At 37.5% G+C, this 16,311-nt stretch overlaps 1 protein-coding gene across 6 annotated transcripts in view; it reads right to left on the bottom strand.

The window, feature by feature from the left end:
- Window positions 1-16,311, bottom strand: part of LRBA (LPS responsive beige-like anchor protein) — a 781,419-nt gene that overhangs the window by 10,628 nt on the left and 754,480 nt on the right. For 5 of the 6 annotated variants that reach the window (XM_019441290.2, XM_019441289.2, XM_019441292.2 and 2 more), the window contains exons 54-55: window positions 4,266-4,367; window positions 734-930 (exon numbers count right to left, since the gene is read on the bottom strand). In XM_019441290.2, coding sequence (XP_019296835.1) covers window positions 734-930; window positions 4,266-4,367 — 299 coding nt within the window. The remainder of the gene's footprint in view (window positions 1-733; window positions 931-4,265; window positions 4,368-16,311) is intronic. The other variant, XM_019441291.2, reaches the window with a different exon arrangement.

Raw genomic sequence — 16,311 nt, 5'->3', positions numbered from 1 at the left:
CAGCAGGTTGGGAGTGAGAAAAGAAGAACCTTGAAAAAATAGCCTCTCCAAAGAGCAGTCCTCAGTGTTTCCTTCCACCTCTAATACTTTTGGAATCGTGTCCTGAAAATGAAGCAAGACTCCAGAAGGTCCACTAACATTACCCTTCCTTGAGTATCCAAAGGGGAAAACCGTCTGCCTAACTCACATCCTAATTGGAAGCCAACTCCCTTAACTTGGCAAGTGTTGGCCTTGTTATTCACAAAGAAGTCTGAAAGGAGATACTAATCCTAATAGTCATAATCCCCTACCACTCCCGCCAGCAGCCTATCCAGGTGTGAAGAGGAGCCAGTTTTAGGTGTGGTCTACCGGACCACTGCAGTTTTGATGCTCAAACAACAACCATGTACAGTTAACTTTCTTAGACTAAAAAAAGCTAAACAAGGCCACGGAAAGCCACCCAGGTTGGCTTCACAGAACCGTAAGAAAACTCTCTGCTGAAGGCTCGCCTTGGGCTTCACGGAGGGCTCTCTTGCACAGGGCTCTCTGAGTGATGCGATCAGCACAGCAGGACGTGCTGTGGTCTGTGAGATACATAAGCCTCATGCACGTGCTACCTGATGATTTTCTTTTGGTGTGGAAAGAGGCCTTCGGTGACTAAAACAGAGGTCTCTCTAGCGAACCCTCTCCCTCCTCACCTGCCACACTTGGAGGTCAAAATCTACAATGGTGACAAAGTCTGTAGCATACTCACCCTTATGTTATCGTCTGTTTCCATAGTGGCCTGGAGTTTCCCATTCACACTGAATGTACAGAAGCAGCCATTTTCATAGAATATGACACAATGACCCTCTCTTGAAGCCTGAATGAGTTTTGGTTTCAGGCAGTTTTCAGGACCTTCCAAAGTCCTTAACAAGTCTCCATTCATGGAATGTATGAGACATGGTCCTTCTGAGAAAAGAGGAGAAACAACAGGCAAAATTTTTTTAAGGATGACAAATGTGAAAATGAATCTTGAGCACAAACAGGATCAAAAGGCTGCTTGTAGCAAGCCTTTAAAAATTATTTATCTTACGTATGTTATTTCGCAAAATGTCCTCTGCGTGCTGGCCAGATCTCACCTCCTACTTGGGAGAGGAGAAAGCCAACTCATACACATTCAAGTTCACTTTTCCTCAAGCGACAGGAAGTTACTTTATGAAATGATTTATGCTAAGAGATGATAAAAACAGGAGGCATTCAGAAAGGAACAGGACAAATTTCAATTCCTCGAGGAGCTTCCGGGAAGGCTGGGCCACAATTAAACACAGGCTGCCGTCGAGCTCACTGTGATGCTTTGCCTGTGTGTCACAGGGGCCCCAGCAGCAGTGGCCGCGCTGTAGGCCAGTGTGGGGAGAGCTCATTAGGGCAGCTTCCGGAGGCCTCAGCCTTCTGCCTTCCCATTGCTTGCTGCTTCACAATGAAAGAATGTCCCTGGTGGTCCACTTACCCATCCTCCGCTTCCCCACCCCCTGCCACCCACACACATAAATTCACACGGAGATCCTTCTGCAACCAAGTGCACTTGCCTGCTGCCCCCACTGTGAGTGGCACCAACCACTCCCAACCCCCAGGCTGACCTCCAGGCTGAGCTGCCTGAGGAGGACGGGAGCTGCAGGTGAGTGCATACATCGCAGAGAGTTTGTATTTTTATTGAGCACCTGTCACCTGCAAAGCTAAGAAGGAGTAGGTAACTGAAACCACCTGTGTGATGAGTATGTTCTAAGAGATGTGAGTCAGACAAGAGGAGTAATGAGCATAAGGCCTGCTGATCTCCAGGCTAAGTTACTCATGCCTATGGGGACTTGTGATCTCTGTTTCCCACAGGACTACTAAGGGCATGGCCTTTTGAAAATAAGGTTCTTGGTTTTCTCTTGACCGCTCAGGAGTTTGTAAGTTGTCTGTGTTCTCAGCATAAATACATACCAGCAGCCTCTGCTTCACACAGCGGCAGCACTCGTGAATGTCCATTATTCTAAATGACACCAGTCCCTCAGCACCACAGTTCAAACTTCAGTTTTCACAGTGATGGCATAAAGTTCACGTCTGTGACCAGCTCTTCAGTCCACAAATCACTATGTAAATAACAGATGTGCGTCCTGAATGACCAAGCACATCATTTCCTTTAAAGTCTGTCAGTGAGTGGTCACTGCACGTCTGTTACTCATTCGTGCACAGGGAGCAAACTGTGGTTGTGGTTGTGCTGCTTCCTCATCTCTGGTGATAAACCCATGTGACATTTTACAAAAATGGATAATCAAAAGAGAACACTGGCCACAAAGGTGAAACTGCACGAAGGAAATTAAAAGTGATAAACCTGAGTGTGAACTTTATACTGAACATAAAGAGGCTTACAGAAGAAAGAAGTGATTCTGGAAATGTTGACACTGCTGAGGAAATTAGTGAAGAAGAACTTATTGACATAGATTAGAAAAGGGGTTGTAACAAAAATGATGTCCCAGAAGTGATGCCAGCAAAAACGTTCACTTTAAAGGAACCCTAGCCGGGGCAGTGTAGGTTGGTGGGGGGGGGCCTGGGTGGCCCAGTCATTTGAGCATTTGAGCATCTGACACTTGGGTTTCGGCTCAGGTCATGATCTCGTGGTTTGTGAGATAGAGCCAGTGTCAGGTTCTGCACACTGTGGAGCCTGCTTGGGATTCTCTCTCTCCCTCTTTCTCTGCCCTTCCCCCACTCAAAATATATAAACAAACATTAAAAAAAATAAAGGAACCTGAGGGGATGTTTCATGACATTGAATGCACAGAAAATAAAACGTTGGAAAGTTACCCAAACTTAGAAAGGAGCATTACAACTGGTCGAGGCAAAGACAAGATTCTTGCTTGTTATCTTAAGTTATATTATACAAAGAGAAAGAGGCAAACACTACAAGTTTTTCAAAAAGAAAATAATTTTCAATGTTTCTAATGTTTTAAATTACAGTGTACTGAGTTTTACTGTTTTTCTCATGCTTATATATATATACATATAACTGTATATGAGAATTTTTAATGTGACAAAAAATTTTTAAAAGCCATGGAACAACCACAAATTTTCCCATTGGCTCTTATGATCACTTTTCATGGTTTCAGCCTGCATGGTCATTTTTATGACTCTGCACTACCATGCAAAACAAGGATAACCTTTAATATGATAGGTTTATTTTAGATCTCTAATTTTGTTTGAAGATTTTATTTTTAAGTAATCTCAATACCCAATGTGGGGTTCAAACTCACAACCCCAAGATCAAGAGTCACATTTCTACAGACTGAGCCAGCCAGTCACCCCTATGTCTAATTTGGATCATGTAGTGTCTAAGAACTTGTTTGCTCAGGATATATGAAATTCCTGGGTATAAGAAAGGAAAAACTCCAGTAGGCATAGAATTCTTGCCATCATTATTTCATTGCTTTGACCAACTAAATTTTTAAACACAATCCTTTGAATATTTAATAAGTCTTGTTAGCTAGACTAAGTATTATAGTTTGAGACGCAGATAAGGTGAGTCAAATGCTCAATGCCTCCCCATCAGATAACCTTCAAAGACATAAGATTACGGTACTTTTTTGTGTGTTCAGACCTCAGCTCAGGTCCATATCCTCAGAGATAGATAAACCTCAGAGATGGAATAAGCAATGAATTAGAAACAACTCGGTTTCTGGTCAGATCCTGATTTGTTGTGTGTGCTCTCTGAAGGCTCGCTTACATGAAGGCCTAAATACATGATGATGCTGCAAGGGCAGACCTCTAAGCAGACCAACTTAAGTATCTTTCCACTCCATTCTCAATGTCATCCTGGCTCCTGCCTAGTTCTAAGATTTGGAAGTTAAAACAGATGAGGTGAAGAGTTTCTATGAAAACTCTTGATGTGTGAGATGAAACCCAGCCCAGAGTCCAGAAGAATAAATAGACAAAGATGTTCCTTGTTCCTGCCTCCCTCTTCAAAGAACTTCTGTGAAATACAATTTTCTGCAATGACGTCAATGTTCTGTATTTATGCTGTTCAGTACAGTAGCCACTGGTCATGCGTGAATAGTGAACACCTGAGAGTGGCTTATACCACCAAGAAACTGAATTTCAAACTTTATGTAGTTAACTTACACATTTTAGTCAAATAGTCCTATGTGGCTAATGGCTACTATAACGGGCGGCATGGCTCAGAGAAAAATGTACCAAATCCATCTTGGGCAATTCGTTACCAGAAGACACCAGAAAACGCACGTGACTTTATGAAGGTGCCACAGATTTACCTTTGGAACCACTTAACACGAGTCCTAGCTCAGCGCAAACGGCAGCACAAGTGATCTCGTAGTCATGGCCTGTCAAAATGGCCCGGGGAGTGGTGGGCTCACCTTTAGGAACAAACAGATAAAAACAACAAATTAATTCAAGTTCACGCAGGGGATTACCTCTCTCTACTCAGCTCCCTCTACCTAGGCATTCCTATAATGTTCATAGTTTGGAAATCTGTCCAAAAATTCTATTTTAGGACTAGATCCAAACTATACGCTAGAGTATGAGGACCACAGTTGCCAAATTTCGAATCTTTACATGATTATATCAAACAACAATGGTTGAAAACAGAGTAAAATAAGACAAAAATCTGCACTGTAGAATGACTCAGATACTTTCCAAATATAAATATAAGCCCCTTGATTAGATGATTTATAGACTAATGATTATAAAAGTAGCAACTCTGGCTTGATGCCCATTTCAAAGAAAGGACGCCCCCCCCCATTCCGTGGTTCACTGAGATCCCTGTCATAATGCAGACAGTCTGAACTAGGAGCTGATACCTCAAAGCAGCCCCTCTCTTAAATGCCTATTTACTAATCTTACGTACTTTTCTGAAATACAGAACTCACAGGGTGTATTTCTCTATGGTTCAAAGAACAAAGGGGGAATAAAGCAAACTCTTACATGTAATTCTACTGATAGTGACTGAAAATTAGGGGCAGAAGGTGAGGAAGGGGTAGCAGAGAATCAGTATCCAGATAATGGAAGATACTTCTATACATTTTCACAAGTAGAAAAAGTCATCCTTTTTTCTAGTCCCAAACTGAAAAGAAAAAAACTAGTTGGTTAATAAGAAACCCACACCACAAATGGCCCCAGCTTAGATAACGAAGACAGTAATGGGCTTGATTTGTGGCTTGATTCATGCCAAACTGCAAGGATAAACTGAACTCCATATTTAGCCTGAAGAACACTATTTTAAGACCACACTAGCCCTCTACTTTTATAGCCTCTAAAGACAAAGACACAAAAAGCCTTTATAAATGGGACTGAAGGGCAGTGTTCTATTAGCATGCTTAGATTTCCTTGATTTGGATTGGTTTCACAGGAATATTGATAAAGGATCCTGTGTAGCCCAAAAGGGGCACATGTGCCCAGAAGAAGGTCACTAGCACCAGCTGTGGAACTCATGGAAAAGAACAACTTGTTAGATCCTATCATGTCGGTCAGGGAAAATCCAGCAGAAACCTGCTGTCCTTGGAAAGGCAAATACTGGCTGTCCAAAAAATTAAACTAGCCTCCAAAGCAATGGTTTTTGCAATGCATCAGTGGCTTCTCTGAAATTTCATGCAAAATAAGTGTCCATGTTTATGTTTTTCTGGGGGCGGGGGGGGGGGGTTGGGGAGGGGAGGAAGGAAAATAGCTTTTACTGAAGGCACAGAGATCCAGACCAAAAGCAGAGGAGGGTCTCTCCTATGAAGACAGGGGCCTAGATTCTGTGCTTCCTGCCCCACTTCAGCTGGAGCCTGCAGTTACTTCATGTCTAGCCACTATAAAGAATTATTACAATGCATTTATTGTAGTATATAATACATAGCTGTGTCCCCACAGAGTCCTTCATGATTTTCGTGACTATATATACTTCTGAATGAGATTTAAGTAAAGGGGCATCGTAGCAAACGTTGTACTACATTGGCTGTGTCACATGCAGCCAGACACAGGAACTGGCCTACATGCTTAATGACAAAGGGAGACCTCAAATGACATATGGAAAGGCAAGAGGATAAGTGGAATGAGGAGCTTGGTTTCTTTTGATTCCAAGTGTGTAAACTCTGAGGGAAAGCCACCTTAATTACAAAGTTCACACTTGACCTTTTGCAAGCCAGAAAGAATTTGTTAGAAGAGCAACTACATTTTTTCCTTAAAAAGTACACAAATTTGGGAAATTATTTTAAGAAAAGCAGCAAATAACGTAAGCCAATCTGAACTACTTAACTTTCTATTAGAGATAAGCTTTGGCTTAAAATTAGAACTATGTTTTTAAGTTACCAATAATTAGCCCTGATTCATGGTTTCCCCCTTCCCTGAGATGTTCTACATTCTACAAAAATACTGTACAAGATACAACTTTGGAAATTAACATTTCATTATATCTACTTGGCAACCTTTTAAAATCAAGAATTAAAATAATTAAGATCTAAGGAATACATTTTTAATGTGATTGCTCCTTTTTTGTTTTCATACGTTACCATTTTATGGAGGGGAACGAGGAGGGGGAGACTTGGGTTTTAACTTGAGTTGTCTTGGAATTCTTCAGTGGGATATGAAAGTTTGAAGGAGAACTGATGGCCGCTGAAAGCACTCTAAAGTGTAAGCCAAAGTAAACAAAGGACAGATGGATAAGGGTGGATCCAGAAGACATTGTCACTTGAGCATGGCAATGCTTTTTGTTTTCTAGATCTAAGAATTTTTTCTCAGGGACATAGGAAGGAAGGAAGAAAACTGCTGTCAACTGTATTTCTTTCTTTAATGTAAGAGTTGAAATACTCAGAATTTTCTAGGACTGTACAGTTTAGGAAGCCTCACAAGTAACCCCATAAAATTGGTTAAGATAAAATCATTCTTTTTTGTAAACTCATGCTTAGGATTTTTTTCAAAAGTATGCTTTACTTACAAAATACGAGTTTCCATTGATCCACACTATACCAATCATTTCTCCCTCCACAAGTCAGAAGACACACACATACTGAATGATTTCAAAACTGAAAAAGATTTTTCTTTTCCCAGGTCCTGATCTCTAAATAAAGAACTGTTCAATGCTAGGACTTTGGCCTCAAGTTTGGCAAGATGTCCTCAAACCCAGGAAGCAGGTTAGACAGTTCAGGAAATACAGGGGGGAGAAAAAAAGAAAAAGAAAGAAAAGGAAAGGAAAAGAAAAACAAATTAAAAACATAAGGGTAAACTTATGATCATTGGGTTGCTCTCAGGTAACTGGTTTCACAAATATTCATTGGATTTCCAGTAAAAGGACTGTGCTATTTGACTTCCCTCCCCTGTAGGAAATGCACATTAATATCCTCTAAAAATCCACATACAAGAATATGAGGAGCTATCAAATCCTCTTTAAAAAGGCTGTTTTCCAGTCTTGTGTAAAACCTGAACTGTGCATTCTCGTTTCATTATCTGCTATGCAGATTTCATGTTCTTTAAATTTTCTCATCAAAAAAATCTGTTCACAGTAAATACCTGGTGGGTTTTATAAGTTCCAATAAACCAAATGTTTTAAATATTAAAATTTCACTTCAGCAAATAGAATTATATGATATGGGATTTAAATCCAACAGGTCCAAACTGTTTAAATTCAACCGATATTTGGGGGACCGCTTGGAATAAAATTACTAAGGGCAGAGGGAAAAACTGCAGGCAGAACATAGGCTTAATATGTGGCTCACAGAATTTATTTATTTCTCTGTAGTTACACTGTTATACATCATTCTGGATCATAGAGCCCAAGCAATAACATCCTATAGAAAGGAAAGGAAAGGAAAAACTGCTACATATCTGTGTATATTTGTTTGGAAAGTCTAGAAACAAAATCTAGGAACCATATAACTCAGTGCCATTGTAGCACTCATATCCCAACCTCTTGCCAGCCCTGAGAGTTAATACTTAGGAGGGAAAATCAGCTCAAATAACACCATCTTTCACTGAAGTCTCTAAACCAAATAAAGAGTAGAAGAAAAAAGTTTTCTGAAAAATATCAGGTTAATTCTTTGATAAAAATTTGCAGTAGTAAATGGCTACAAAAAATCTTTACTTTTGCTTTCCGAGATAGGAGGATCTACCAAAAGCTAGATCATAAAGCAGAACAGATTCCTTTAAGAACCTTTTAAAGTCTTACTGCTTGAAAAATTGTCATGGCTTTCCATAAAGCTGAGAGAAAAATTTATCTTGCTGCTAGTTTAAGGGGCTACACTTCAAACTCTTCTTAAAGAAAAATAAAAAGAGAAAGAGGATAGACTTCTTGGACTGCTTTGAAAAGCTTGAGCAATTACTTCAAAGGAAAGGGCGTCTTTGTCCGGAGAGCAGGTTTATGACTACTGATGCAAATCCTAACCAAAGGCTGAAAAGGATACTCAGTGCATCTTTATGGATGGCCTTAAAGGAAGATGAACAAGTCAAAGGAGATTAAAGACAGCCCAAATCCTGCCAAGATCTTATACCGGGACACACCGGTTTTTACAGATGTGCTTTTCTCAGTACATAATACTGGAAATATCAGTACTAATTTACAGACACTATTCTAACAACCCAACTTGCATTAAAGCAGCACAAGATCTCCGTAATACCCATTTAGCATTTATATTGGACCTGTGTTTTAAAATATTAGGTGACGTGTTTTACACCATTAGGCAGAATAACAAATGCTTTTGTTAAATGTGTTTCTTTGGTGCCCTCATAACTGAGTATATTTCTCCTCAAATGGACCCTGAACCACTTACAGTTATACCTCACGGAAGAGAAAACAGTCATTTCTCTAGTACCTGTTCATAAATATTCAATGAGAAAAATATTTCAAAAGATATGTCTCCATTAAGGCAAGGGGGGTTAATAATCCAGGTAAAAACAGACTAGATGTGTATTTCTGGCAAACACTTGAGTTACATTTTAAAATTTCACTAAAGTTCTTGGTATTTTTGGCATCATCTCCTCTGTCTTATGAAAATTAAATTACTTTAAAATGTACTGCACAATTCTCATTAGCAGTTTAAATATGTTATTAGCAGAGAGATAATCTCCTTCATTCATTCCCTGTTTTTTTTTTCACAAGTTACTACTTAACTTCATTTCATAATGAAGTTTGGTTCTACATGTACCTATTTCTAGTTTTGTAGAAATGAAATTAGTTCTTTCAATTAATACTTAGTTGAGATGACTCCTTGGGCCAAAAAGTTAACATTTCCCATTTGCTTTCTCATTCATTCATTTACTCCTTCATTTACTTAATAGCCTTTATGGGATATATGCAATGCACTGTGGAAAAAGGAGGGGAATAAAATATAGTCTATTGTCAAATAACTTGATTTTAAGTGGTCACTGGATCAGGTTCTGTTACCTTACTATAAACCTGCAAAGTATAATTATGAATACCTATAATGGGAAAGGTCAAAAGGCCGTACTGAAGTTCAAACTGTTACAATGGAATTTTTATACCAAATGTGTATTTCACATCAACTAATGAAGTCCTTTAATAAAAACAACAGATATAATTTTCCACATTATTAAAATATAACCATCTGACCTCTTCAAGAGGTAAAAGAAAATATGAGACCTGGCTTTGTTAAAAAAAATCATTTCAACAGAGTATTCACTTTGAAAGAAAACACATATTTAAGAACCTAAATATAAAAGTTATTAAGTATATAGAGATTTTTTATAATCTAAGTATTATACAACGTATGCCAGTCATTTCCTAACGAAGGAAAGTTCCGTATTGCACATGCCTTTTGTCCCATTTTAATTACATTTTGATTACTACAACAATTTGTTGAGAAAAAAAAATTCACGTGTTAACTGTACACTGAACTTTCTTATGTGGCTCACCATAATGGCAAACCGAGAAAGGAAATGGCTTTCTGAAGCGGAAATGAGGTTAGCTACTAAATGTTCCTTAAACCTTTCCCATTAACTTCCTAATGTCACTACATTTTAATTATGAAAGAGGAATTCTTTGAAATTTGTTCTAGTCCTTCTATCTCCGCCAACCCTTCTCCTTCTCTCCACTCATCATAGTCTCTTTGGTGAAAAAAAAAATGTTAATTTGGTTAGATATATAGACTATGGAAAATAAACCAAAGCTGCATTTAGGGTGGGACAACCATCAGATAGTAAATTTTGATAGCTTCCTCTTGTAAATAATATTAGAATTACTAATGCAAAACAAGATAATGTTGGTATAAAAATCAACTATAGGTTCTTGGTTTGTAACCTTTCTTCTTCCTCCTCTTTGTCTCTGTGTGTGCATCTCTCTCTTACAACTACAACAGAAAATGTGTGTGAGTACGTACCTGCAATTGCATAAAGTATAACCCTAAGTTGGGTCATAATATTAAAAAAATACAAAATCCTAACATGATATATACTGTCATAAGAATTCATTGGGGCGCCTGGGTGGCTCAGTCGGTTGAGCGTCCGACTTCGGCTCAGGTCACGATCTCGCGGTCCGTGAGTTCGAGCCCCGCGTCAGGCTCTGGGCTGATGGCTCAGAGCCTGGAGCCTGCTTCCGATTCTGTGTCTCCCTCTCTCTCTGCCCCTCCCCCATTTATGCTCTGTCTCTCTCTGTCTCAAAAATAAATAAATGTTAAAAAAATTAAAAAAAAAAAAAGAATTCAGTTTAGCAAAATCATCTCTGTATTGTCCTTTGCAAATACAAAGCATGCTTTAGTGACAGGGTTGCATCAAATCGTCTACAGGTGATGGCCCAATTAACTCAAATGAAAAATGCAGTACAGCTTAGTGATCAAGAATGGTGCCTCTGGCCTAGAATACCAGCCATGTGATCTTCCTTGGGCATGTTCTCATAGTTTACAGTAAGATCTAGGAGCTTCAAGGCCCAGGGCAGAAAGTAAAGACATATTTATAATCTCTCTGTGCTTCACCTATAAAACAAGGATAATGATAGTAGTTACCACGTAGGACCACTGTAAGGTTCAATGAGTTACCATGTAAAGTGCTTTTGGCGGTGCTCAGCATGCAGTGAGCACCCAGCAAGTATCACCGAGTAGTAGTAGTGGTAGTAGTAACAACAGTAGAATGATGTTCACTCTCTGTTGTAGACGCTCTTTCAGCAAAAGTATAATATCTGATCCTATGCTTCATAAATGAAAATTAGAGATGGTTCTGATTATTTTTGTTTGTCATTCTTTTATTTCTTAACTTCTAAAAATTAAACTTTGACTTCTCCCATTCTTCCTTTTCTTAGACTTTCCAGTCTTCCCTAACAATCCATATAAATTCTGATAAAACTACTAATACCTAGAAGCCTAGAGAAGAAAGTGAAGGTACATTATAATCATTAGGTAATAGTACAGTAATAACACTACTATTATCAAAGTAATACGTGCTCATTATAAAACATTCAGACAATGTAGTAAATTATGAAGAAGGAAATGAAAAAACTGCCTCTAAATTCCACTACCTATAAATAACCATTGCTAACATAAGAAAAATCATTTTGCTGGCTATCATTCTGGACTTCTTTCTATGCATGAATATACACAGAACACAAAGTATATACATAGACATAGACACCTAAAAATTATACACGTAGTTTGGTGATCTTTTACACTTAACGATACAGACAGCATTATTTATCCGTGTCAGCACCACAAATTCGTAATACAGTAATGGCTGCAGAGTATTTCATTATGTGAACATACAAGACTCTACTTATGTATTACATATTTTTCTTTCTTAACACTTTTCATTTGTTGATTCCCCCCATAGAGGGGCTTGCTTTTGGCTCAAATTCATTCATAGCTCCTGTAGCTGTATATCTAGTATCTAATGACATAAACATTATAAAATTTTGCCTCCAAAAAAGAATACAGATAAAAACATTTGACACCTTTAGCTTAATTGGAGACATTCTGCTTTTAACATCAAAAGCAAAAGGCAACCTATGTAATGGGAGAAAATACTTGCAAATCATATATCTGATAATATCCAAAATATATAAAGAGCTCATACAACTCAATAGTAAACAAACAAATGTAAAACAATCTGATTTTCAATAAATAGATAGATCGATAGGCAGAGGATGTGAGTAGGTATTTTTTTTTTCCAAAAAAGACATACAAACGGGCAACAGGTACGTGAAAAGGTGCTAAACATCACTCATCATCAGGGAAATACAAATCAAAACAACAATAATATATCACAATTGTTCAAATGGCTGTCATCAAAAAGACAATAAATAACAAGCGTTGGAGAGGATGTGGAGAAGAGGGACCCCTCATGCACTGTTGGTGGGGATGTAGACTGCGGTAGTAACTGTGGAAGGCAATATGAGGTTCCTCAAAAAATTAAAAAAAAAACATATGGTACAGCAATTCTACTTCTGGGTATTTATCTGAAGGACATGAAAACACTACCTTGAACAGGTATCTGCACCCTCATGGTCATGACAGCATTATGTATAATAGCCAAGACTTGGAATCTATCAATGTATCTATCAATGGATGAGTGTATCTATGTATCTATCAATGCATAGTGCATTGCATATAGTGCATCCTGTATCTATCAATGGATGAGTGGATAAGAAAATGTGGTGTGTGTTGTGTATATGTGTGTGTATACACACACCAGTGGATTATTATTCATTAATAAAAAAGAGGAAATCCTGCCATGTGTCACAACATGGATGGACCTTGAGGGTATTATGCTAAGTGAAACAAGCCAGAGAAAGACAAATACTTTCTAATTTCACTTATATGTGGAATTAAAAAAAAAACCAAAACAAACAAACTGACCTCAGAGATACAAAGAACAGACTGGCATGGTAGTTGGGGGGTAGGGGAGATGGCAAAGGTGGTCAAAAGGTACTTTCAGTTACAAAGTAAGTCAGTTCTGGGATGTAGTATACTCATGGTGACTACAGTTAATAACACTATATTGTAGGTTTGAAAGTTGCTAAGAGAGTAGATCCTCATCACAGGAAAAAAAATGTATAACTGTGTGGTGATGGACATTACCTAAATAAATTGTGGTGATCATTTCACAGTATATACATATATCAAGTCATGTTGTACACCTGAAGCTAGTATGTTATATGTCCATTTTATCTCAATTAAGAAAGACACATCCTGATCCCACTCACCCCAGGGAAATATAGCAATCTCTCAGGTGTAGGAAATTACAAGCTACAAGAGTAAAAGCTAAAAAGTTCAGCAGTCATAAAGACTTCACCATAGGAGGCAGAAAGAATTCTAAGATTTTCCCCCCTACCTAGAAATAATTCAAATCTAGAATCTGAAGTCTGACCGAGCCTATTTATGAGCAAAATTACTTTAAAAACTAGGGCAATTGTTGCTTTGTAAAAGGAATCATTAGAGGAATTTAAGTACTTAATTTCATGGGTTTTTTTTTAATAAACTGTTAGGAATATTAAAGTACAATATAAGGGACACACGCACAAAGCTGTCATACAGTTTCTCTACTGAAATGAACTTTTTGGAAGGTGATAAAAGTCAGTCTCATAGCTTGTTCCAGGAGGCCTTGATTAAATGTGTCCTTATGATGGTTCTCCAATAATGTTACACACACACACGTGCAATACTCTAAAAGCACAAGAATCTCGCTTTTAGGTTTAAAAAAGGGTGGAAGAAATAGCTTGCCATTTCAAGGTATATTCAGTTTCAATTAAATGACGAAAGATACATTCCAAATTTTCTTTGAGAACCCTAGCTGACCAGAGGGAACTTGTCTCTTCTTACATTAGTTCTACCAATTGTTTGAAATTAAATTTCCCATCTGAGCATAAAGTATTAGACAAGCAACTTTCTTTGGTGTGGTACTATGAAAGTCTACACATGAAGATACTCAGTTTCAATTTGAGGGCATAAATCTTCAGTTCTTCTGTTCTCATATTTATATGACTACAGCCTACGGCTGAATGGTATAGTCATTTTTCTCTGCAACTAAACAAGGTAAATAAATGTGATATATTGGCACATCACCCCACCACTCTGCATATGGTGCACATTAAGGTTGTATTCATTTGCCATATGAATATAATTCCTTTTACCACATCTACTATTAGTTACAAGCAGTAAATACAGAGTTGTTTTGCTGGAACTTGCGGGCCTGCATTACATCATGGAGCACTAAACATCCTGGACCTTCTGGAGAATTTCATAAACATAGTTTAATGTCACCTGAACTTGAACACTGCCAACATACTGCTGCAAACCCAACTTGATGAATTATTCAAGAAAAAAAGAAAAATACAGGGCAGTCTCAGTGTTAGTACAACAGTGTATGCCAAAAGTCAGGCCACAAGGAAAGCTCTTGATGAGGTAAATATAAGAAGTCATGTTCTAGACAAAGAATCAGACCGAGAGAAATATGCCGGGTGCAAGAAGGCTACTTGGGCCAAGCGCTCCTTTCATATTCAGAATCTAGTGAACATAAGGTCAAAATATCTAAACAATTTTCTTCAACTACAGCTTACCTGCAATCAAGAATGTAAGAGTTTATCTTATGACAAACTGATGCTTTGTTTCATGAGGCATACGTTGAGCTTACTTTTTTTTCCTTAAACAAAGTATTTTTTATAAATTTCCAAATCCACATTAGGGTAGAGGAAAAGAAGGAAGAAAGTGATTTCTTTTACAAACTTATATGGTTCACCACAAACGTACATACCTTGGCATTTGTGACCCATAAATAATATATCACAGGCAATTAAAAACAACGTACACCTGTCTTATCACATACTGATTTTCAAATTTACCGAATTAAGTCCCCAAATACATCCAGCAGATGGTGCTCTAGGACACCTACTTAAAGAGAGTAATACTGTTTGTGTTATATCCACCTATATTTTGGCAAGACAAAGAATAAGGATTTATCAGTAGCTTCAGTAAAACATATTAGGCTTTATGATAGAAAGAACATAATTCCTAAATATGTGCACAAAAATATACATATGCATAAGCACATGTGCACAGAAGCAACCAGTAAATAATTCACACCTGGACATATAATGATACTACTTTTCTTATAGACTGATGAGTAGTCTATGTATATCAGTGGTATTTATAGTCATATGGCAAGATCATTCTAAATTCATTAAAAAAAAATTTAGAATGCTTTAAAGTTAGAATTCATTTTTAATTATAGCAGGAATGTCTCATTAGGGTGATACTAGTAAAATTAACAACAGTGGGATTTACGGTAATGACTTAAGTGATTGATGAGAGTATAACAAAATGAAGTTTTAGACAGAGAAAAAGCAGGGCAGCTATGGCATACAGTACTTTAAAAAACAGCTCTGTGGTCTGTTAGTGCTAGCCTTATGGTTAATAAAACCTTCTTTCTAATTAATGGTGCTGAAATATTCTTAAAGAACAGAATCTTGTTGTTATGAAGAAAAACTTAAATAGTTGTGTGTGTGTGTGTGTCTGTGTGTGTGTGCGCGCGCGCGTTTTTCAGTAGACGCCATTCCCATAAAGGAGAAAGCTGACATAGATTAGCATGTCTGATTGCAAAGAGGAAAAAAAATGCCACCTTTCAATCAAATCAAAACCAGAATGTGAGGATGGAAAACTAGTTTACTGAAATACTATATACACAAATCTATGCAACACCCTCACAGTCGGCAAACATTTGTTTCTAAAGCTAATCAACTGTGGCTTTTAAAAAATTACTCAGAAACCTGAAAATATTTAATAAGTATTTACTTTCAAATGCTTAATAAGCATTTAAAGTTTATGATCTAGTAATACAATATAAAAATAGTGGATAAGAACTATTTTGTAAATTTTCATCTTGCTTATAAGATCATTTCAAAGTTTAAAGTATTTAAATGTCAATGAGTGCACGGGGAAGGGGGGGTGATTTTCTCCAAAATTTGAAAGTGGATAGTTTGTATAGTATTATTCTGAAGGAAAATTGAGTGTTTCAGGAAAAGCATCCTGGTGCACAAATTCAGCTCTAAAACACAGAGTACTAGGGCAAAGGAAGATATGGTTCCATGTAGAAAATGCCTTTCTTTAAAATGTTCTCGTTCATTTTATTTAAAAATCTACAACTAAATGGAATTGAATCTTAATTTTTCTTCTTGGTAAGAAAACTGCATTCTACAGGAGCTAACCATCACAAAAGAGTCAAAGATGAGAAACTGTTATTCAGGAAAACGAGGCCTTTGGCACATAATCTAGGCATAGTTTATAAAACATGTGCATCCTTTTAAAAGCCCAAGTTATAGTATATATGGGTTTTATCCAGTTTGAATTAGCTGGATTTTGCCCAAGCAATGTGTATTTTAATACTGGATAA

Source organism: Panthera pardus, unplaced genomic scaffold (assembly GCF_024362965.1).
Source record: "Panthera pardus isolate Hobbes unplaced genomic scaffold, ASM2436296v1 HiC_scaffold_13, whole genome shotgun sequence".
Taxonomy (NCBI): domain Eukaryota; kingdom Metazoa; phylum Chordata; class Mammalia; order Carnivora; family Felidae; genus Panthera; species Panthera pardus.
The sequence above is the reverse complement of the archived record's forward strand: the minus strand, read 5'-3'. Positions and strand labels throughout refer to the sequence as shown.